Below are 22676 nucleotides of genomic sequence, written 5' to 3' on the forward strand. Positions count from 1 at the left end.
TGTGAAATTCCTGGAACACGAACTGGAACAGGAAGTGAGAGGGGAGAGAGCTGGAGAGAAGAAGCAGAGAGAGAGTTGTGCTGACTGCCAGAGAACCGGACCAGGCCGCAGAGCCAGAAAAAGGAGAGGCACACGAAGAAGTCTTTGACCACTAGCCTTGCCACCCTGTTCGGTGATACAGTCTGCCAGCAGGTGATCCGGAGTGCGGTGACGGACGTAACGAGAGAGAGACAGAGATAGACAGTCTGGACCTGCTGGAAGCCACCAATCGGGTGAGAGAGTCCCATACACCAGTTAAGCAAGAGAACACTGACATTCTCCTCATACCTGCTACTTTACCTGCACACAGTTGTGGACATTGCATTCAGTTAACACATGTTGTGGCCTAGTTCTCATAGCCACTACTGTTGAACACATTTGCAGCACAGCCCCATCATCAGAGCTGACCGCATTGCATGACGTCTGCAGGCCAGATCACATCAGTGCTCCCTTAACCACTGGCCTACCCTCATAAAGGAACTTTTACCACCACTGCCAATAGTTACTGCAGCCCAGAGTGGAGTTTTCCTCTGCCAACAAGCCTTATTATCAGTCTGCTAACTTATTTGCCTAAAGCTGCACTTTTCTCAGTTCATTAACCACTTGCCTACCGGGCACTTATACCCCCTTATTTACCAGGCCAATTTTCAGCTTTCAGCTCTGCCGCACTTTGATTGACATTTGCACGGTCATGCAACATTGTACCCATATGAAATTTTGATCATTTTTTTCTCACAAATAGAGCTTTCTTTTGGTGGTATTTAATCGCGACTGGGCGCTTTACTTTTTGCGCTATAAATAAAAAAGTGCAAAAAATTTGAAAAAAAAAGTTTCTTTGTTTCTATTATAAAATTTTTCAAACAGGCATTTTTTCTCCTTCACTGATATGCGTTGATGAGGCAGCACTGATGGGCACTGATAGGCGGCACTGATAGGCAGCACTAAAGGGCACTGATAGGCAGTACTAATGAGGTGGCACGGATAGGCGGCACTGATAGACAGCACTAATGAGGTGGCACGGATAGGCGGCACTGATAGACAGCACTAATGAGGTGTCACGGATAGGCGGCACTAATATGCAGCACTGATAGGCGGCACTGATAGGTGACACTGATGATGGGTACTGATAGACGGCACTGACTGGCATCACTGCTGGGCACTGACTGGCATCACTGACTGGCACAACCCCTGGGCACTGACTGGTGGCACTGACTGGCAGCACTGCTGGGCTGCACTGGTGGGTGGCACTGGTGGGCAGCACTGGTGTGTGGGCACAGGCGGGTGGCACTGGTGGGCACAGGTGGGTGAGCACAGGTGGGTGGCACTGCTGGGCACAGGTAGGTGGCACTTCTGGGCACAGGTGTGTGACACTGCAGAGTGGCACAGGTGGGTGCACTGCTGGGCACAGGTGGGTGATCTGCTGGGCACAGGTGGGCGGAGCTAGTGGGCGCATTGCTGGGCACAGGTGGGCGGAACTTGTGGGTGGCACTGCTGGGCACCGATCATCAGGGCACTGATCATCAGTGCCCTGATGATCGGTGCCGATCCCCGCTCTGACAACTGCCGGTTCTCGGCAGTACTTTCCTCACGATCTGACAGCGTGAGGAAAGTGCAGCCGAGAACCGGCACTTGCATTTCCCTCTGATCAGCGTGTCATTGGACACCGCTGATCATGTGGTAAAAGGCCGCTGTGATTGGCCTTTTATCACATCACGTGATCAGCTGTGTCCGTAGGACACAGCGATCACGGAGATCGCCGGGTGCGCGCCCCCTGGGGCGCGCAGGAGAGCGCGTTCTGGGGGGACGTCATATGACGTCCACTCAGAACTGGCCAGCCGCAGTGTAGCCGTCATTCGGCTATCTGCGGTCGGCAGGTAGTTAAAGGGGCAACACCCAAGTCAATTGCCACTTAAAGTGAAAGTACTTGTCCTTACTTCTTCTTCCCCTTGTGTTGATCCTGTGCACCAACTGGGCCCCAGCGAGTACGCAGAAGAGTCCTCCCTGCATTTAAAGGGACATTGACTACCCTGGTCAAAGAGCTCTTGTATATCAGATTTAAGCCTTGCCATCAGATTCTGAGGGCCCAAAGTGATCTAGTTCTCTTGTTGCTAGTTTTCATTGCTCACTGGGGTTGACACCACCTCAGGTTGAAGGTATTGGGTTAACTTATGAAAAGCAGGCCTGCTAACACTGATTGAGATTTTGCTCCATGTTTTGTTTTCTTTGCTTAGAGTTACTAAGACTGGTAATTGCCATTACATACACATATACAACAATATGCTTTTTGACCCAGCTTCCATCCAAGTTTAATATAAACATCCTATTAGTTCACCCCAATTTGTGTTTGAGTCTTTTTTCTGGTGATAATTTACTCTGGTCAGGAAAGTACTGTGTTGTCAGCAGGGGTTGGACTTTCAGAATAGGGTCAAGAGTGACAGGAAGCCCAAAAATAACTCGGCAACCCGTAAGGGGGTAGTGCAACATTTTGTTCAAACTGTTAGGTGTAAATAGCAATGGAGAATAAGAAAGGTGAATACGGAGAATACGGGTTGATTTACCAAAGGGCAAACAGGCTGTTCACTTTATAATTACCTTTAGCTTAATGAAAGAATACCCAATCATATGCAAGGAAAAAACAGTAGTTTTACACCGTGTTCCAAATTATTATGCAAATTCTATTTAAGTGTCACAAAGATTAAATATTTTGTTTTTCAGTTTAACTCATGGATGTCATTGTGTGTCAGGGCTCTTTTGATCACTGAAAACAATGTCGGACACCTGTGATAATTAGATTGGCCGGTGAGCCCAATTTAAGGAAAAACTACTAAAGGAGGGTGTTCCACATTATTAAGCAGAGCACCATTTTCAAGCAATATGGGGAAAAAAAAGGATCTCTCTGCTGCCGAAAAGAGTGAAATAGTTCAATGCCTTGGACTAGGTATGAAAACATTAGATATTTCATGAAAACTTAAGTGTGATCATCGCACTATTAAGAGATTTGTGGCTGATTCAGAGCACAGATGGGTCCATGCAGATAAAGGCACATTGAGGAAGATTTCTGCCAGATCCATGCTTTGGATCAAGAGAGCAGCTGCTAAAATACCATTACATAGCAGCAAACAGATATTTGAAGCTGCTGGTGCCTCTGGAGTCCCACGGACATCAAGGTGTAGAGTCCTCCAGAGTCTTGCAACTGTGCATAAACCTTCTATTCGGCCACCAATAACCAATGCTCACAAGCAGAAACAGCTGCATTGGGCAGAAAAATACATGAAGAATAATTTTCAAACAGTCCTGTTCACTGATGAGTGCCGTGCAACCCTGGATGGTCCAGATGGATAGAGTAGTGAATGGTTGGTGGACGGCCACCCTGTTCCAACAAGGCTGCGACGTCAGCAAGGCGGTGGTGGAATCATGTTTTGGGCCGGAATCATGGGAACAGAACTGGTCAGCCCCTTTAGGGGCCCCAAAGGTGTAAAGATGACCTCTGCAAAGTATGTGGAGTTTATGACTGACCACTTTCTTCCCTGGTACAGAAGGAAGAACTATGCTTTCCATAATAAAATCATCTTCAAGCATGACAATGCACCATCTCATGCTGCAAATAATACCTCTGCATCAATAGCTGTTATGAGGATAAAAGGAGAGAAAGTCATGGTATGGCCTCCATCCTCCCCTGACCTCAATCCTATTGAGAACCTTTGGAGCATCCTCAAGCAAAAGATCTATGAGGGTGGGAGGCAGTTTACATCCAAACAGCAGCTCTGGGAGGCTATTCTGACATCTTGCAAACAAATTCAAGCAGAAACTGTCCAAAAATTCACAAGTTCAATGGATGCAAGACTTGTGAAGCTGCTATCAAATAAGGGGTCCTATGTTAAAATGTAACGTGACCTGTTAAAATGTTTAAAAAGTTAAAATGTTGTTAAAAGTTTGATTGAAATAGCTTTTGATTTCAGTAAATATGCTGCAAACACAACAAATGACAATTTTCAGTTTTTTACAACCTATAAAGTGTTTTGAAACTTACTGTGCGTAATCATTTGGAACAGTGCATTGGAAGTGTTTTATGTTTAAAAAAAATACTATCATTAGGAGGTTTGTTCAATAAAATTTGAGTTGTACTCTTAATAGTTGATAACATGAGAATTATGCTGACTGTTATTTACATCAATTATTTAGGTAAATGAGAAAAATATAATTTGATTATTAATTTGGAACACGGTGTACTTGTGCATGACTGGATGATGAAAGTCAGCAGAGCTTCAGCTCATTCACTAAGCTTAGGGAAAATTTCCTTGCAAACTGAACAACTTATTTGCCATTAGTAAATCAACCCCTATAGCTCAAGTACAACTCACATCTACATCTCTAGATTCCTACATCGGTAAGCACAGTGTGCCAGATATCCTGGTTATAGATGCATATGTTTGCTTCTACGAGAGGTCTTCAAAACTTTTCTGCACTTTATATATATATATATATATATATACAATAGAGTTTTTAAAAAGTGCGGAAACATTTTGAAGAACCCTTGTACCTTCATAGGCATGTATGCTTATATGACAGTTTGTTGAAAAAAATCTTTGAGTGATTGTATTATACAGTATCTGCATAAGGGCTCATGTACACTGCAGCTCCTAAATTGATGTTCAGGAGCTGTTCAGCATTTTTTTCAGCAGCCCTGAACTCTCCCTAATGTTTTCCTATGTGTCCATGTACACATAGTCGTTTACAGTCGTTTACAGGCAGTTGAGTTTATAGTCTTTTTTTTTAACGCACCAAACTTGCGTTCAGGAGTAGATTTTACCGGCGTTTCAAACGCCAAATGCTTGTAAACGTGTGTAAATGCTTGTAAACACGGTTAACCGCGTCTATGAGCATTTGCGTTTAGAAGCGTTTTTGAACTGTTTCATGTCCAGATGCTGTCCAGAGCCTTTTTTCATCATCAGAAATGTATGCAAAGTGTTTTCCATGTATTCAAATGGACCGGTACACCAGCACAGTCAGTTCCAGGTTTCGCATGAAGGAAAAAATGGTAGAACGCGCTGCATTATGCTCATGATGGGATCCATAGTGAATACAACCAGAAGAGACAGGTTATCCCAACACATAGTGCTCTCTCTGCTTCTGCTCTCTCTATTCCTCTCAAAATGTCTGAAATAGTTAATTTTTTACTATTTTTCAGGGCATTCTGGGCATTTGGGAAGGTCTCCTGAGGTTATGTTTTAAAAACGCTTCTAAACGCAAACGCACATAAACGCGGTATGCAAACATGGCTAAACTGACGTTTTTTAAGCTACATTTTCCAGCAGTCAGTTTCCATCGTTCAGAGGAGTTTTCCAAACGCCCCGTGTACATGAGCCCTAAATCTCCATTCTCTATGACCTGTTCAAAACAGTATTACTATAGGACTATCTAACTAGTTTAACAATTTCTGAAGAGTGTGATTTATAACGGATACACAGACAGCAATCCCTAGATCATGACATATTCATGTCAATATTAAAATAAGATCTTTAATCATTTTTTTTTTTCATTAGAATGTTCCAGCAAGTTGAATAGCTGCATAGATCTATCTAGAATGATAAGTACATGGCATTCACTAAAAAACATCAATAATGTAAATGATTTACAGGAGAAAAAGAAAAGCATGCCCATGTGACCAGTAACCTATGTAAGTAAATAAAAAAATGATACTTGTCAAGGACAAGTTGCATAGCTTTAAAAAAAACAAAATCTGTGTCCTTTTCAGTGTGCTAATGTTTCTTCCTGTACTGTTTCCCAGTGAATATTATTACCTTTATATTTTTATTAATTCACTGATACAAACTCTAATAACACAGGTCTGTGACTAAAAAGCTGTTTGATTTATTTTCAATGTATTGTGGTGTGCTGAAAACAAATAAAGTATTGAAAAAACTTCTAGACGTCATGATTTGCCACAAAATGCAAAATTGTCTTCAAATTTATCAAATTTCTTTTTAATTTTTGGTATTTTTTTTTTATATTATGGGTTTTTAACCAAATTTAAAGTCCAAATTACTATTAATTCACATAAGTGCATTTAAGATATAAAATGCCAAAAAAACCTTAAAGGGGTTGTCCGAGTTATGTAAAAACAAATATAGCACTGTAAATCTGATGGTCAGCAATATATACATAAGCTAAGCACGTTTTAGGGAAAAAAAATTCTATTTCCTCATTTCCCTAGTTCTCCTCTGGCCCTTTGTTGTTATTTGTAGGTAAACAATCTCTGCCCCTCCCCCCCTGCAAAGGGGGTGAATACAAGTGCTGCTCTGAGTGACATGTCTGACTACTGGGATACTCAGCAGCACGCTGTATGTGTAAGCCTCAGCCCTGAGTCTGTGCTTTTAATGGTAGAAGGGGTTAATCTTTCCTGAAGAATCCAGTGGGTGGGATACCAAATGCCCTTGTTTTCTGTGTCTATGGGACAGTCCAGACCTACAAAATCACTGGACCAAGAAGAGTTGGCAGCCGAGGGTGCTAACAGTCGATGAAAAAAATGTCCTCCGAGAAACTTTGGTACCTTCCCATAAAGCTCTTCTACCACCTCTCCACATAAAATTAGGATTGATGAAGCAATTCATAAAATCACTTCCAAGAGATGGAGAATGCTTCAAATACTTGGTCACCAAGTTTCCAGGCCTGTCGGAGGCAAAATTGAAGGAAGGTGTGTTCGTCGGACCAGATATTAGAAGGCTTATAGTTGATCAAGAGTTTGTCAATACCATGATGGATCCTCAAAAAAGAAGAGTGGATTGCATTTAAAGAAGTCGTACAGAAATTTTTAGGCAATAACAAAGATCCTCACTACAAAAAGATCGTCGGACGAATGCTGAAAGCATTTCAAGTTTTAGGTTGCCTGATGAGTTTGAAAGCGCATATCCTCCAGTCCCACCTTGACTACTTTCCTGAAAATTTGGGAGCTGTGAGTGAGGAACAAGGTGAACGATTCCACCAAGACATTAAAGAGATGGAAAGGAGATACCAGGGAAAATGGAGCATTACAATGATGGCAGACTACTGTTGGATGCTTCAGAGAGACATTCCAGATGCTACTCACAAGTGTAAATGCACCAAGAGGAGCCTCACAGGGAAGAACAATCGAGTTTAGTGTGTGTAGGTGAGCTCATTTCAGTTCAAAAAAGGATTTTCATGAAAAAATTGTAATAAAACTTTAATTTTATAAGTCTATTTCCATTTATTTTGAGGTATTGCCTTATTTAACATAGTTACCTAAATTGTCAGGAAACGTGATGTCCTATGACAAAATGGAGGTCATTTTTGGATTCAGCACACCAAAAAACATAAAGATTACGTGGAATAACCAAAACAGCTCTTGAAAAAAATTTTTTTGCAGACCTGTGTAATCTGTGAAAGATCAATGCTATTTTATAAGCATAATCTCCTTGAAGGCTCTCAAGTATCCAACCTCAATTAGTTTTCTGTGTTATTTACTGCTAGAAAGGCTTTCTCACTTGCCAAGGGGAGGTGATAGAGAGAGAAAGCCCTTGGGGGGGGAGCTTGGTGGATTTTTAAATTACACGCAAAATCCCCTCAAGGATTAAACTTGAGATGGGATCTAGACTTACATTTGAACTAAGTTTTCACTCCCCTTGATTCCTTTTCTGTCTCTCACCCCTCTCTTAGCACACATCTATTTAATCATACATTTGTCTTTATTTTGTATTTTATTTATTTGTAAGTATATTTTGTTGTGCGGAGTCTATCTGGGGTAGTATTAGAGGTTTATACATGGGCTGCTTTGTAACTGCATCCGTTGTTATATCTTGTTTGCAACTATTTCTGCTAATTGAATTAATTGGTGGTTGGATCTTTTGTTATCTTTACCACTATATATTCCAAATGTCTTTTTTTATGGTTATGATTAAAGCCATGTAGATTGAAACGCGTCAACTAATTGTATTTTGCATACTATGCACTGTTATTTTTTTGTGAAGTCAAGATTTCACAATCAACATCAGTTGTGCGGATCAACTATATGGATTAAATCGGTAGTAAACTCTCCAAAATAAAAAGTTTTCCCCTGCAAGGCAATGTCATAATGTGCTAGAATGCATCGCATACTAGCACATTATGTGAAACCTACCTTAACCACTTGCCCTCCAGAGGATTTATCCACCTTCCTGACCAGGCCATTTTTTGCATTACGGTGCAGCGTTACTTTAACGTAAAATTGCGCTGTCATGCAGCACCACACCCTGATGAAATTTCTGTCCTTTTTTCCCATGAATTGAGCTTTCTTTCGGTGGTATTTGATCGCCTGTGTGCTTTTAATTTTTTCTGCTATAAGCAAAAAAGACAGAGAAAAAAAAAATATTTTGGACTTTTTGCTATTAAATATGTCTAGTATAAAAATGTAAAAAATCTAATTTTGTCATAAATTTATGCCAAAATGTATTCTTTGCAAAAAAAACCTCCAATACATGTACAGTAAATTAATTGGTTTACGTGAAAGTTATAGCATTTACAAATGACGGTATAGATACTGGGATTTTTTTTTATTCCTACTGTTAATGGCGGTGATCAGTGATTTTTAGTGGGACTGCGGGACTGTGGCTGGCATTTTGACACTGGGGGGGAAATAACATCCCCAGTGACACCAATACAGTGATCAATGCTAAAAAACAACACTGACACTGAACTAATGACACTGGGCAGGAAGGGGTTAACATGTGGGGTGATCAAAGGTTTAACTGTGTGTAGGGAGTGTTTTACTAGGGGGCGAGGGGTGTGTGCTTCACTGTAAGCACACTGATCGGGATGGCTGTGCTGTGCACAGCCATCCCAAGCAGTGTGCCCGAGCTGACAGGGAGGAAGACTGTTTGAAAACCGGCAGGTAATCAGTGGCTGGGGCCTGGTGATTGACATCCACGGCCACGAATGGCGGAGCGGTTAGGGCGCGTGCCGGGCTCACACGCGACCCTTGTCCAGAAATGCAAAATCACGTATACAGTCATGGCCGAAATTGTTGGCACCCTTGATATTTCTCCAGGAAATCATGTATTTCTCACGAAACGTATTGCATTAACACATGTTTTGCTATACACATGTTTATTCCCTTTGTGTGTATTGGGACAAAACAAAAAAAGGGAGGAAAGAAAGCAAATTCGACATAATGTCACACAAACCTCCAAAAATGGGCTGGACAAAAGTATTGGCACCCTTTCACAACTGCGGATAAATAAGAATGTTACAAGCATGTGATGCTCCTGTAAACTCACCTGGGGCAAGTAACAGGTGTGGGCAATATAGAAATCACACCTGAAAGCAGATAAAAAGGAGAGACGTTCACTTAACCTTTGCATTGTGTGTCTGTCTGTGCCACACTAAGCATGGACAACAGAAAGAGGAGACGAGAACTGTCTGAGGACCTGAGAACCAAAATTGTGGCAAAATATCAACAATCTCAAGGTTACAAGTCCATCTCCAGAGAACTAGATTTGCCTTTGTCCACAGTGCGCAACATTATCAAGAAGTTTGCAACCCATGGCACTGTAGCTAATCTCCCTGGTCGTGGACGGATGAGGAAAATTGATGAAAGATTGCAACGCAGAATAGTCCGGATGGTGGATAAGCAGCCCCAAACATGTTCCAAAGACATTCAAGCTGTCCTGCAGGCTCAGGGAGCATCAGTGTCAGCGCGAACTATCCGTCGACATTTAAATGAAATGAAACGCTATGGCAGGAGACCCAGGAGGACCCCACTGCTGACACAGAGACATAAAAAAGCAAGACTACAGTTTGCCAAAATGTACTTGAGTAAGCCAAAAGCCTTCTGGGAAAACGTCTTGTGGACAGATGAGACCAAGATAGAGCTTTTCGGTAAAGCACATCATTCTACTGTTTACCGAAAACGGAATGAGGCCTACAAAGAACAAAACACAGTACCTACGGTAAAATATGGTGGAGGTTCAATGATGTTTTGGGGTTGTTTTGCTGCCTCTGGCACTGGGTGCCTTGACTGTGTGCAAGGCATCATGAAATCTGAGGATTACCAAAGGATTTTGGGTCGCACTGTAGGGCCCAGTGTCAGAAAGCTGGGTTTGCGTCCAAGATCCTGGGTCTTCCAGCAGGACAATGACCCCAAACATACGTCAAAAAGCACTCAGAAATGGATGGCAAAGAAGCGCTGGAGAGTTCTGAAGTGGCCAGCAATGAGCCCAGATCTAAATCCCATTGAACACCTGTGGAGAGATCTTAAAATTGCTGTTGGGAAAAGGTGTCCTTCCAATAAGAGAGACCTGGAGCTGTTTGCAAAGGAAGAGTGGTCCAAAATTCCGGGTGAGAGGTGTCAGAAGCTTATTGATGGTTATAGGAAGCGACTGATTTCAGTTATGTTTTCCAAAGGGTGTGCAACCAAATATTAAGTTAAGGGTGCCAATACTTTTGTCCAGCCCATTTTTGGGGTTTTGTGTGACATTATGTCATATTTGCTTTTCTGCCTCTGTTTTATATTTGTTCCAATACATACAAAGGGAATAAACATGTGTATAGCAAAACATGTGTTAATGCAATACCTTTTTTGTGTGAAATACTTGATTTTCAGGAAAAATATCAAGGGTGCCAACAATTTCGGCCATGACTGTATATATATGTGATTTTGTGCACTTATGCCGCCGTGTAGCAGTATATCTGCTATATGGTGACGGGTAAGTGGTTAAAACAAAGTCCTCCAGCAGCATGCTGTCACCGCTGACAGGGCTTTTATCTTCACCTGCTCCTTTTTATGGGTTAGCGGGCACCGGCAGCTTGAATGGCAAAGCTGCAATGACGTCACTTCCGCGCACGGGAGTCACTTTTATGGCACACAGCTCTAAAGAAACAGCACAGGCATGCCGTTCCTTTGGAGTGCGTGCATCGGTAAATATCTCCTAAACAGTGCACATTTAGGAGATATTTACAGTACCTACATGTAAGCCTTATTATAGGCTTACCTGTAGGTACAAGTAAAAAAACAAAGTTTACAACCACTTTAAGTGCTTTCAGAGGAGGGATTGAAGATCGCGCACCCATGAGCTTCATTTTATGGTTTAATGGGAAGTAACACCGTTTTCTTTCCATATGATGTTATTTGCTGCAGATTTGTGGAAGAGGAACAGTAAGCATTGCATATTAAAGATGTATTATTCATAGCCAAATGTTTTTCTTTATTTGGACCTAATACACAACAGGCTATCCCCACTTTAGTCGATCCTGAATACGGCGGCTAGACTCATCCACCTTACCAACCGCTCCGTTTCCGCCACCCCCCTCTGCCAATCCCTCCACTGGCTTCCAATTGCCCAATGGATCAAATTAAAACTGCTAACACTGATGTACAAAGCTGTCCATAATTCTGCCCCAAACTACATCACCGACCTAATATCCAAATACCACCCAAGACGCACCCTCCGCTCCTCACAAGTCCTCCTTCTCTCTAGTTCCCTGATCTCCTCCTCCCATGCCCGCCTCCAGGACTTTTCCAGGGCATCACCCATCCTCTGGAACTCCCTACCCCAATCCATCAGACTATCACCCACTCTCCTCTCCTTTAGGCGCACCCTAAAAACCCATCTCTTCAGGGAAGCTTACCCCTCCCTCTGCTAACTGCCGAACTCCTCCACTCTTCCTACCACTCCATCCCCCACAGCTTTTCCTCCCGTACCACTATTCCCTCCCTCCTAGATTGTAAGCTCCAAGGGGCAGGGCCCTCGAACCCCTCGTGTATCGCACTGTATTGTTATTGTACTGTCTCATGTATTGTCTCCCATTGTAATGTACAGCGCTGAGCGAACTGTTGGCGCTATATAAATGCTGTATAATAATAATAATACACGTAACAATGCAGTATAACGTTTTCAGGAGTCAGCACAGGAGATGAATAGATACATTTATTACAGGTACATATATAGCACTGTCATTTTATGCGCACATATATATATATTTATTTTGTAATTCATATCAGTCCCTAACCCTCAAGGAGCATACAATCTAAGGTCCCTAACTCACATTCATACATACGCATACTAGGGCCAATCTAGACAGGATCCAATTAACCCACCTGCATGTCTTTGGATAGTGGGAGGAAACCCATGTTGCCACAGGGAGAACATGCACACTTCAGGCAGATGGTGTCATGGTTGGGATTTGAACCAATGACCCTAGTGCTGCCAGGTAGAAGTGCTAACCATATAGCCACCATGCTGCCCATAAATGTAGCTACACAAAGAAACTGGGACCAAACAATGTATAATGCAGTACATTTATTATCCATAAGCAAAAAGACATGCACACACCAGCAAATAGCAAACTCAAACAAGTGACCCAAAACCAAAAGCCTAAGTAACAGAAACCTATATACAATATGGGAAGCAAGGGTAACAGGAGCAATGCAAGAAAAAGAGGGATTCAGGACTGGGTACAGGAACAAGGTGAGAAGCAGTAAGGTAACAGGATGCAAGGATAGTTCAAAAGCAGACTGGATCTGGCAGCAAGCAAAACACTGACACAAGGTGTGTTACTAGAGTTAAGTTTAAGTACCCTCCCAGCTGGTCCCAGGTGGAGCTGATTTGCAGGAACCTGCTGGCCGCTGGGAGACACCCACTGGTGGACACCAGAACTGCAGCTTTTCACCCAGGAAAGCACAGTGCCACCAGCAGGTGAGCCAGGTCCTGACACAAGCACACATAGATCATTCATTAGACTTGCTTATCTTTGTAGAATGCAGAGCAGTGGTATCCAAACTATGGCCTGGGGGCCAGAAATGGCCCTTTACTTGCTTTTATCTGGCCCATGGGGAACTATTTTATCCACGATACCAATAATGGGGCATAATTCGCCCCAGTGACACCAATCAATGGGCACAATTCCTTCCAATGACACCAATGATGGGACACAGTTCATCCCACTGACGCCAAAGATAGGGCATTGTTTTTTCCTACTGACATCAGGACCTTTTCTACTCCCAGTGGTCACAGTTCAGTCCCCCTTAAAGTCTGAAGGACAGTAATTCAGCCCTTTGTTTTCCAGAATGAAAGAAAGTTGCACCACTGCTTCTGACCAGGCCATGCAGTAGGATCACCCTTCTCTGTAGCTATTTTAATGTGGACTTTCACCCCCCACATCATCCAAAGCTCTGCGCATAGCCACCCCCCGCAATATGAATCGACACTTTTTTTGGCTCTTTATTTTTCATTTATGTTTTTTTACACTAAAATACTGGCCCCATCTACCCGCCGCCATTCTCAGCTAGGCAATAATGATGTGCCCCAGCTTCCTTAGTCTCCTGGGCTTCTAAATCACATATCCCCGGAGGCTGGTGGCACGGGACCCGGGTTGCTGCACCTGATTAGCGAATTGCAGCAGGACAACTCTGGATCCACTGGGTAGGTGAGTATCTGAATCTACGACAATGCTGCATGACAAGTAAGTGGAGCTAAAAACAAGCAATGTCTAGAGTTCCTGTTTAACCACAGCACGAGCCATGCTACTCATACAGGTATGTCTCTCATACATCTATGAGTAGCACAGCTCGCACTATGGATTGCTAGTAGCAGCAGGGCAGCTACCATACATGATTAAGTGTTGTATTCCTTGTGCAAGGCTGTGCACCTTTGAATGTGAGTGAGCATTTGGATGTTTTTAGAGAAATTTTAAATAAATTGAGGGTTTCACACCATGCAACATTTTCTTTTCTTTGGTTATATCTGAACCTAAGGGGGAATTGCTGATGGAGGAGAGGGAGCTGCTATTCCAGGATCCCCTTTCCTTAACGGGGAAAAGCGATATATGACGTATATTGTGAAAATAGGGTCATGGTGATCTGGTGAGTGTTCTGTGTCAAAGGTGTTGGTACTTGGATGTGTTCTGTCTATATAGAAGAACACAATGAAGTTTTTTTGAAGCATGGAGTACTATTTGATGTGATGGACACTTTATGAACACTGCTGCAATGTTGAACACATATTGAGGATTAAGAGCATGTTTTCAGTGATACACGTATCATTGCTTGTATTATTTTTGGTGTATTTTTCTCATTAATTACTGGTTTATCTAGTGCGGCTATAATTGCATAAATAATATATTCACACACTATTAAGTTGGGATAGCTGCAGCTTGAAATAATTATTTATTATTTATGTTATATCTTTATGTTTGACTCTATTTTTATATATTCCTGGTGGTGCAGGTTTAGTGAATTTTTAATAAAGGATCCCTCCAGATATGCTTTGTGAGCTCATTGTGGTTCAGTACAGGAAAGAAATGGGCTGAGGGTGGGGCAGAGGGCAGGAGGGTATTTGTCCTTACAGCGATGCAGTTGGCAGTCTTCACCATCCAGGCAATGGTTGCCAGGTCTGCCATGGTGCAGTAATCATGCATAATGGGGCACTGTATGCTATGTTCACACATGTGCAGGTTTCAAAAAGCCACGATTGCCTGTGTTAAGCAGATTACATTTTGCCTGCAATATGAGTGCTCTTTCAGTTAGGGAATCAACTGAGATAAATAGGATGGCACACCCTGAGCACTGAGAGTTTGGGTCTGCCCTATATGAGCTGTGGTAAACAAATAAGTAGCACGGCACAATATAAGGGTAAGCTACAATCCTATCTCCATTTATCTCCGTAAATGTGTTTTATTTGGATTTAATGTAACGGACCAACACAGAGTGACACATAATTGTGAAGTGGAAGGAAAATGATAACCGGTTTTCAAATTTTTTTTACAAATAAATATCGGAAAAGTGTGGCATGTATTTGTATTCAGCCCCCTGTACTCTGATACCCCTAACTAAAATCTAATGGAAGCAGGGGCAGACTGACAACTCATGGGGCCCCTGGGCAATAGGGGATCATGGGGCCTCTGTGTCCTTGCCCAAACTCAAAAAAGCCTATGAAAAAGGTACCAGGGGCATCTCATGGGGCCCCCTACTGACCCCGGGCCCTCGGGCAGTGCCCAAGTTTCCAAATTGTCAGTCCGCCCTTGAGTGGAAGCAACTAGTGGAAGCAATTGCCTTCAGAAGTCACCTACTTAGTAAATAGAGTCCACCTGTGTGTAATTTAATCTCAGTATAAATACAGCTGTTCTGTGAAGCCCTCAGAGGTTTGTTAGAGAACATTAGTGAACAAACAACTTTATGAAGGCCAAGGAACACACCAGACAGGTCAGGGATAAAGTTGTGGAGAAGTTTAAAGCAGGGTTAGGTTATAAAAAAATATCCCAAGCTTTGAACATCTCACAGAGCACTGTTCGATCCATCATCCGAAAATGGAAAGAGTATGGCACATCTGCAAACCTACCAAGACATGGCCATCCACCTAAACTGAAAGGCCCGTTCATGAGGGAGCATTAATCAGAGAAGCAGCCAAGAGGCCCATGGTAACTCTGAGGGAGTTGCAGAGATCCACAGCTAAGGTGGGAAAATCTTTCCACAGGACAACCAGGACTTTCCACAGGACTCCACAAATCTGGCATTTATAGAAGAGTGGCAAGAAGAAAGCCATTGTTGAAAGAAAGCCATACGAAATCCCGTTTTCAGTTTGCGAGAAGCCATGTGGAGGACACAGCAAACATGTGGAAGAAGGTGCTCTGGTCAGATGAGACCAAAATTGAACTTTTTGGCCTAAAACAAATGCTATTTGTGGTGGAAAACTAACACTGTACATCACCTTGAACACACAATCCCCACCGTGAAACATGGTGGTGGCAGCATCATGTTGTGTGGAAGCTTTTCTTCAGCAGGGACAGGGAAGCTAATCAGAGTTGATGGGAAGATGCATGGAGCCAAATACAAGGCAATCTTAGAAGTAAACTTATTAGAGTCTGCAAAAGACTTGAGACTGGGGTGGAGGTTCACCTTTCAACAACAACCCTAAACATACAGCCTGAGTTGCAATGAAATAGTTTAGATCAAAGCATATTAATGTGTTAGAATGGCCCAGTCAAAGTCCAGACCTGAATTCCAATTGAGAATCTGTGGCAAGACTTGAGAGACGCTCTCTATCCAATCTGACAGAGCTTGAGCTATTTTGCAAAGAAGAATGGGCACAAATGTCACTCTGTAGATGGCAGAGGCATACTCAAAAAGACTTACAGCTGTAATTGCAGTGAAATGTGGTTCTACAAAGTATTGACTCTGGGGGGATGAATACAAATGCACGCCACACTTTTCAGATATTTCTTTGTAAAAAATTTTGAAAACCATTTATCATTTCCCTTCCACTTCACAATTATGTGCCACTTTGTGTTGGTCTATCACATAAAATCCCAATAAAATACATTTACGTTTTTGGTTGTAACATAACAAAATGTGGAAAATTTCAAGGGGTATGAATACTTTTTCAAGGCACTCTATATAATGTAAAGGAAGTATGCCAAAACAGCAGCATAATAAAAGATAAAAATATTGAAAAAAATGTTAAAACAAAGTCCATAATTAGTCCATTAATGTCCAATAAAATTCCAAGGAAATCTGCAGTCAGTAGGCAGCTACACCAAAGACATGGGAATCACTCTCTGAAATACAATAAAAAAGCACAAGGGTTTTCCATTTCTATGGCAAGACAGAGCTTTACTGTATTTGGGAATTAAGGTTTCTGCCTCCTATTCATTGTTATATGAAGTTAATTATCCTCCTTCCTTTCGACTCCTAGAAGACCTCCTTTTAGGATGGACTATGCTCAGGAAAATACAGTTGTGTCCAAAATTATTCAACCCCCAATGCTGTAAAGGGGTTTAGGGACTATAGTGTACATTTGGAATTGTATTCAGAATCAAATCCTACAAGGACGTTGTAACTACCCAAATGCAACTAAAATGACATCAATTGTTTATGTAATACAGTAGTAAATGGTTCTTATGTGGTTTCTTCATTGCCACAATTATTCAACCCCTTAAAGACTACCACTCTGAAGAACAGAGGTTCATACAGGTGCTTTCCATCAGGTATTGAAAACACCTGTGGATGTCACCGAGCAGCAATCAAGCATAATAAGCACCAATTAGGCAGCTTTAAAATGACTGTGATACTCAGCTCCTTCTAGACATTTACTGGTGTGGTTACAAACATGGTGAAGGCAAGAGAATGGTCCAGGAAGACAAGAGAAGAGGTGATTTCTCTTCACAGGAAGGGCAATGGCTATAAGAAGATTGCAAAGATGTTAAACATACCAAGAGACACCTTAGGAAGCATCATTCGCAAATTCAAGGCAAAGGGCACTGTTGAAACGCTACCTGGTCGTGGCAGAAAGAAGATGCTGACTTCGACTGCTGTGCGCTACCTGAAGCGTAGAGTGGAGAGAAGTCCCCGTGTGACTGCTGAGGAACTGAGAAAAGATTTGTCAGATGTGGGTACAGAAGTTTCAGCCCAGACAATAAGACGCACACTGCGTAATGAAGGCCTCCGTGCCAGAACTCCCAGGCGTACCCCCTTGCTGTCTCCAAAGAATAAGAAGAGTCGACTGCAGTATGCCAAAAGCCATGTGGACAAACCACAAAAGTTGTGGGATAGTGTTCTGTGGACTGATGAAACAAAATTAGAACTGTTTGGGCCCATGGATCAACGCTATGTTTGGAGGAGGAAGAACAAGGCCTATGATGAAAAGAACACCTTGCCTACTGTGAAGCATGGTGGAGGGTCAATCATGCTTTGGGGCTGTTTTGCTTCTGCAGGTACAGGGAAGCTTCAGCGTGTGCAAGGTACCATGAATTCTCTTCAGTACCAGGAGATATTGGATGGAAACGTGATGCAGTCCGTCACACACCTGAGGCTTGGGAGACGTTGGACCTTTCAACAGGACAATGATCCCAAGCATACCTCCAAGTCCACTAGAGCATGGTTGCAGAGGAAAGGCTGGAACATTTTGGAGTGGCCATCGCAGTCACCAGACTTAAATCCGATTGAGAACCTCTGGTGGGACTTAAAGAAAGCAGTTGCAGTGCGCAAGCCTAAGAATGTGACTGAACTGGAGGCCTTTGCCCATGAAGAATGGGCGAAGATACCCGTAGATCGCTGCAAGACACTTGTGTCAAGCTATGCTTCACGTTTAAAAGCTGTTATAACTGTAAAAGGATGCTGTACTAAGTACTAAGATTGAATGTCACTTGGGGGTTGAATAAAACTGATAATGCTGTGAGCACAGAAAAGACATTTGTGGTTATTTCATTATAACTGTTATGTTATATTTGTCTGACCTACAAGTGCCTCTTTAATGTAAATGTAAGCAAGATGACTGAATGATCAAAAGCAATGTCAAACTGGCCAAAACACTCAATTTCAGTGGGGGTTGAATAATTTTGGACACAACTGTATATGCAGTCAAAATGTCATTGCTGCCCAAACTGCTTTACCTGTTTCGCAGTCCCCCTTTGCAAATTTGATATAGTACACTTCCATTCTAATGTTCTTAAGTTTATTTTGGGCCCCAAGGGCCAAAGGTTGGCACGCACTACCCTGTATACACCTAGAATAAAACGAGGCTTGATGTTCCTGATTTTTGGGTTTACTATAAGGCAGCGCAGTTAATGCAACTACCAGTGGTCTACTCACAGTGTGAATGACCCGACTGGGTATATATGGAGAGACAGACCATACCATTCTACACTACTGAATTTTTACTATGGCGTCCTCCCAAGGTTAGACCCCCCATAATGGCACTTAGGCTATCTCACTCTTTCACACTTTGTGATCTCACGTGAACCAACCCTACGCAGGTGTCTGATTTTACACTCCTGATTTTTCTCTCCAGGTGTAAACATCAGAGCTTTTAAATGGTGGACTGACAAGGGCCTATACAGCATAGGGCACTTTTTTATACATAGAGGCCCTTTCACACTTTCCCATTGCACTGCACATTTAGAGATGCCACTTTCTGAACAGTTGAGGTTTGCTGAAACAGCTCACTTTATAAGGGCCATCTGATTCTCAGCTTACGCCCCATTCATAACAGACTATGAAAATTGGTGTACCAAGGACTAGGGCTCTAGAGGTACTTTCGCCATAGCATATGCATTCCTGATCACCTCTCCCCAGAAACACCGGTACATGCTGGCTTGGGAGAGAGACCTTGACTGTGAACTGAAGCTGGAGACCTGACATTCCAGGCTTCAGACCTCATACATAGGCATACTGAATGTCTCTCTGATAAAGGCTGGTATTAAAGTCTTGACAAGATGGTATTTGGTCTCTGCTTGCCTGGCCAGAATGTATCCAATGCCATCAGTGGAGTGTTTTAGAGGGTGTTCTTTGCGTGGCACCATGCTCCACATGTGATGGGTGTGCCCTAGGATCAGAGGCTAGTAGAACAGGGTCTTTTCCATAATCCACAATTTAACAGGAACTTCAATTGCACAGCAGCCCCACAAAACACTACTCAATGATTCCCTGCCTGCATTGCCATGCCCTATGTGGCACTTGGTTTATTTTATCCTTTTGGCAACCAAGATCACCATTCGTTGCCTGAAAATGAGATACATGAAAAAGTTGCTAGAGTAATTAATGATAAACAAGTCCTATTTGAACAAACTTGGGAATCATGGGCAGCTTATGTGAAGGAATCTTTGTCTTCCATTCAACTGTAAGCGTAAAACATCTCTGCCACCTGAGATCCCTAGGTCTCCTTCTCTCTTGGTTCTTTTTCTTCCTCCATCCTTACCTCTTCTCCTGTCCTTTTGGAGATTTTTTTCCTTTTTCTTTTCCTGGCTTCTTTAGATTTATTGTTATACATATCCTACCGTCAGCCTTCTGCACATGCAGAGTGCCATTTGACATGTGAACCATAATAAATTATCATATGTGGTTCATTATTACACCTTGGTTCTTTGGGTACCCCTGATATCTTAATGCTGTACTCGGGGATCATGGGCTACTATGTTTGTACCCTACTGCTCTATTTGTACCTGGTACTGTAATATCCCCATCATATGGCTGACTCTGTTACCTTCTTTGATTTTCTGATTTTGTGTAAAACTAATAAAAACGTTGAACATTAAAAAAAGCACAAGGGGGCGCTAAGTGCAGCATAAGTTTACACCTTTATTAAAAAGTCAAGCGATAAATTACATGGACTTGTATGCAATGCGCTTGTCAGTAATAGTATGCTTGTCACAGGGAACAATTCACCCATGGAGACACTGCAGCAGCTGCAGCTAGCGTGTGATGAGATGGTAGCGTGTAGTAAATCTCCCCCAAACTGTCTGTGTTGTCAACCTAGCACAAGAAGTATTTTACTGGCTGGATCACCAGACGAAAATAACAGAAAAAGATCCTAAAAAAGAAAACTAATGCAGCCACCACATCCAAGGATTGCTACCGCTATATTCAGTTAAACCTACTGAGACCCAACAGACAGAATGGCAGCTTGCTGACTGGGAAGAAATCCACAGGCAGTGTCAACACAACAAGAAAATTTGAAGTGAAATTCATTGTAGTTTATGCCAGACTTGCAAGATCTTTTTATCAAGCGATTTGATAAAATTTGCTGATTCTTAAAGGCCATCCCCTGCTGTGGCATCACTTACGGTTCCGCGATTCACGGTGGCCCAGCATAATTCCTGGTTGGTTAGTGAGCAATCATTCCCACCTCACACTACACGCTGGCTGCAGCTGCCGAAGTGTCTCCCTGGGTGGATTGTTCCCTGTGACAAGCATACTATTACTAACAAGTGCAAGTCCACTTGGTTTTTTTAATAAAGGTGAAAACTTATGCTGCACTCAGATTGGCGACCCTGTGTGCTATGTGGATTGTGACATGGGTGGGATCCTTGCAAACTAATCACATTTATTTTCATTTCTGGTGCACATATAGCAAGATTGCAAGTATATTTCATTTATTACTCAGCTGGTTGTATTGTCTGACCATACGTGAAGCTGATATGGTTAAGTAATTCTAGGGTAGACATGCTAATCATTTTTATGCGGAAACCCAGGTGCCATGTATTGTCCCCCTATTGTACAGCGCTGAGCAAACCCTTTGGCACTATATAAACGCGATGTAATAATAATAATAATAATAATACCAGTGTCCACGTTTTTTGAAAGCACAACAGTACAGTTTTAAAAGCTAAAGTCACATCTACTAATCTGAAAATAAATTGTTCTAGAATCTGCTGACAGTCTTAGGATACATATATGTCTTTAGGAAATTGCTCCAATCATTATTACTATATGAGCAGTAAGTATATTCTGCTAGTCGCTTTATATCAGTATTAAAGAATGCACAAAGCACTGACCATCCATGACTGATAAAGAAAAATGTAATATATATTGTATAACCTTATAACCATCAGATAAAAACAGGAAATGATTAAGCACAAACATGAATTTAGTGACAAGCGGGAGAGAACACATCTGATTACTAATAAAAGACATCAAACTATCATCACTACTAAATAAAGATTGGTAAATACCTTAAAGGGTTAGTCCTCCCAAAATAAACTACTCAATTGATGAGATCTCACTACCATAAGCTCCCTGCTGTGTTTCCCTTTTTGACCCTTTTTGTCATGGGTTCTCACCCATCTTGTGTTGTTCTGTTCCACCTTATGCATGAACAATAATGGCCTGGAGCAGTACTGAAGACCCCAGAACTCACCACTAGAGTCATTGAGAAAGTCAAAGGATTATAGTGATAATAGTAGTACACTAAACTGTCCTATTGATGTTTATTATCATAGCTCTCATACAGCATCTGTCTGCCACCAAAGAAATTACATTGCCACCTGATCCAACATAAAATGGTACATTTTCATGGCCAGGTACAAAAGGATAGATCCTTTCTACAGGCAAAATATCCTATTCACTGAATTTCTTATATCTTTTTTTTTTGTCAGGACACTTTATGGGTAAGAAGAGCCTACAGGATACGTACAGATTAAGAGAACAAGATATGGAAGAGGCAGCCATCTTTCCACCACGTTCTATGGAAAGCATGAGAGCCACTCTACTACAAGAGCAGCGCAGAGCACTGTCACCCAGCCAGATGCAAGGAGCACAGGTACCTACAGGAATATGTGCTTACACAAAGCAACAACCACCTAGAAAAATGGCAGCAAGTCAGTTAAACTCCTGGGATATTGATCTGGTCAGTTAAGTAGCAGAGGAGGTTGTAAATCAGTTTCAGCGGCTTTGGTGTTATCGAAATTAACAGGTGTACTAGATGGGCAACCATGAGATGACCTCCAAAACAGGAATGATTTTACAGGTGGAGGTCACTGACATTTTTTTCCCTACTCAACTTTTCTGGCTGTTTTTCAGTAGTTTTGCATTTGGCCAAGGTCAGTATCACTACTGGTAGCATGAGGCGATACCTGGACTCTACAGAGGCTGCACAGGCAGTCCAACTCCTCCAGGATGGCACATCAATACATGCCATTGCCAGAAGGTTTGCTGTGTCTCCCAGCACAGTCTCAAGAGCATGGAGGAAATTCCAGGAGACAGGCAGTCACTCTAGGAGAGCTGGACAGGGCCGTAGAAGGTCATTAACCCATCAGCAGGACCGCTATCTGCTCCTTTGTGCAAGGAGGAACAGGCTGAGCACTGCCAGAGCCCTACAAAATTACCTCCAGCAGGCCACTGGTGTGAATGTTTCTGACCAAAAAATCAGAAACAGAAT

The 22676-nt window shown here is 42.3% G+C and overlaps 1 protein-coding gene across 1 annotated transcript in view; it reads left to right on the top strand.

Moving 5' to 3' along the window:
* The window catches only part of NMB (neuromedin B), a 39711-nt gene that overhangs the window by 13262 nt on the left and 3773 nt on the right, over positions 1-22676 (top strand). Inside the window, exon 2 of the mRNA XM_089655279.1 lies at positions 21895-22058. Within this exon, the coding sequence (XP_089511405.1) occupies positions 21895-22058 (164 nt within the window). The remainder of the gene's footprint in view (positions 1-21894; positions 22059-22676) is intronic.

The sequence above is a fragment of the Staurois parvus genome, unplaced genomic scaffold, assembly GCF_062004578.1.
Source record: "Staurois parvus isolate SC_StPar_1 unplaced genomic scaffold, SC_StPar_1.0 ptg000832l, whole genome shotgun sequence".
NCBI classification, from domain to species: domain Eukaryota; kingdom Metazoa; phylum Chordata; class Amphibia; order Anura; family Ranidae; genus Staurois; species Staurois parvus.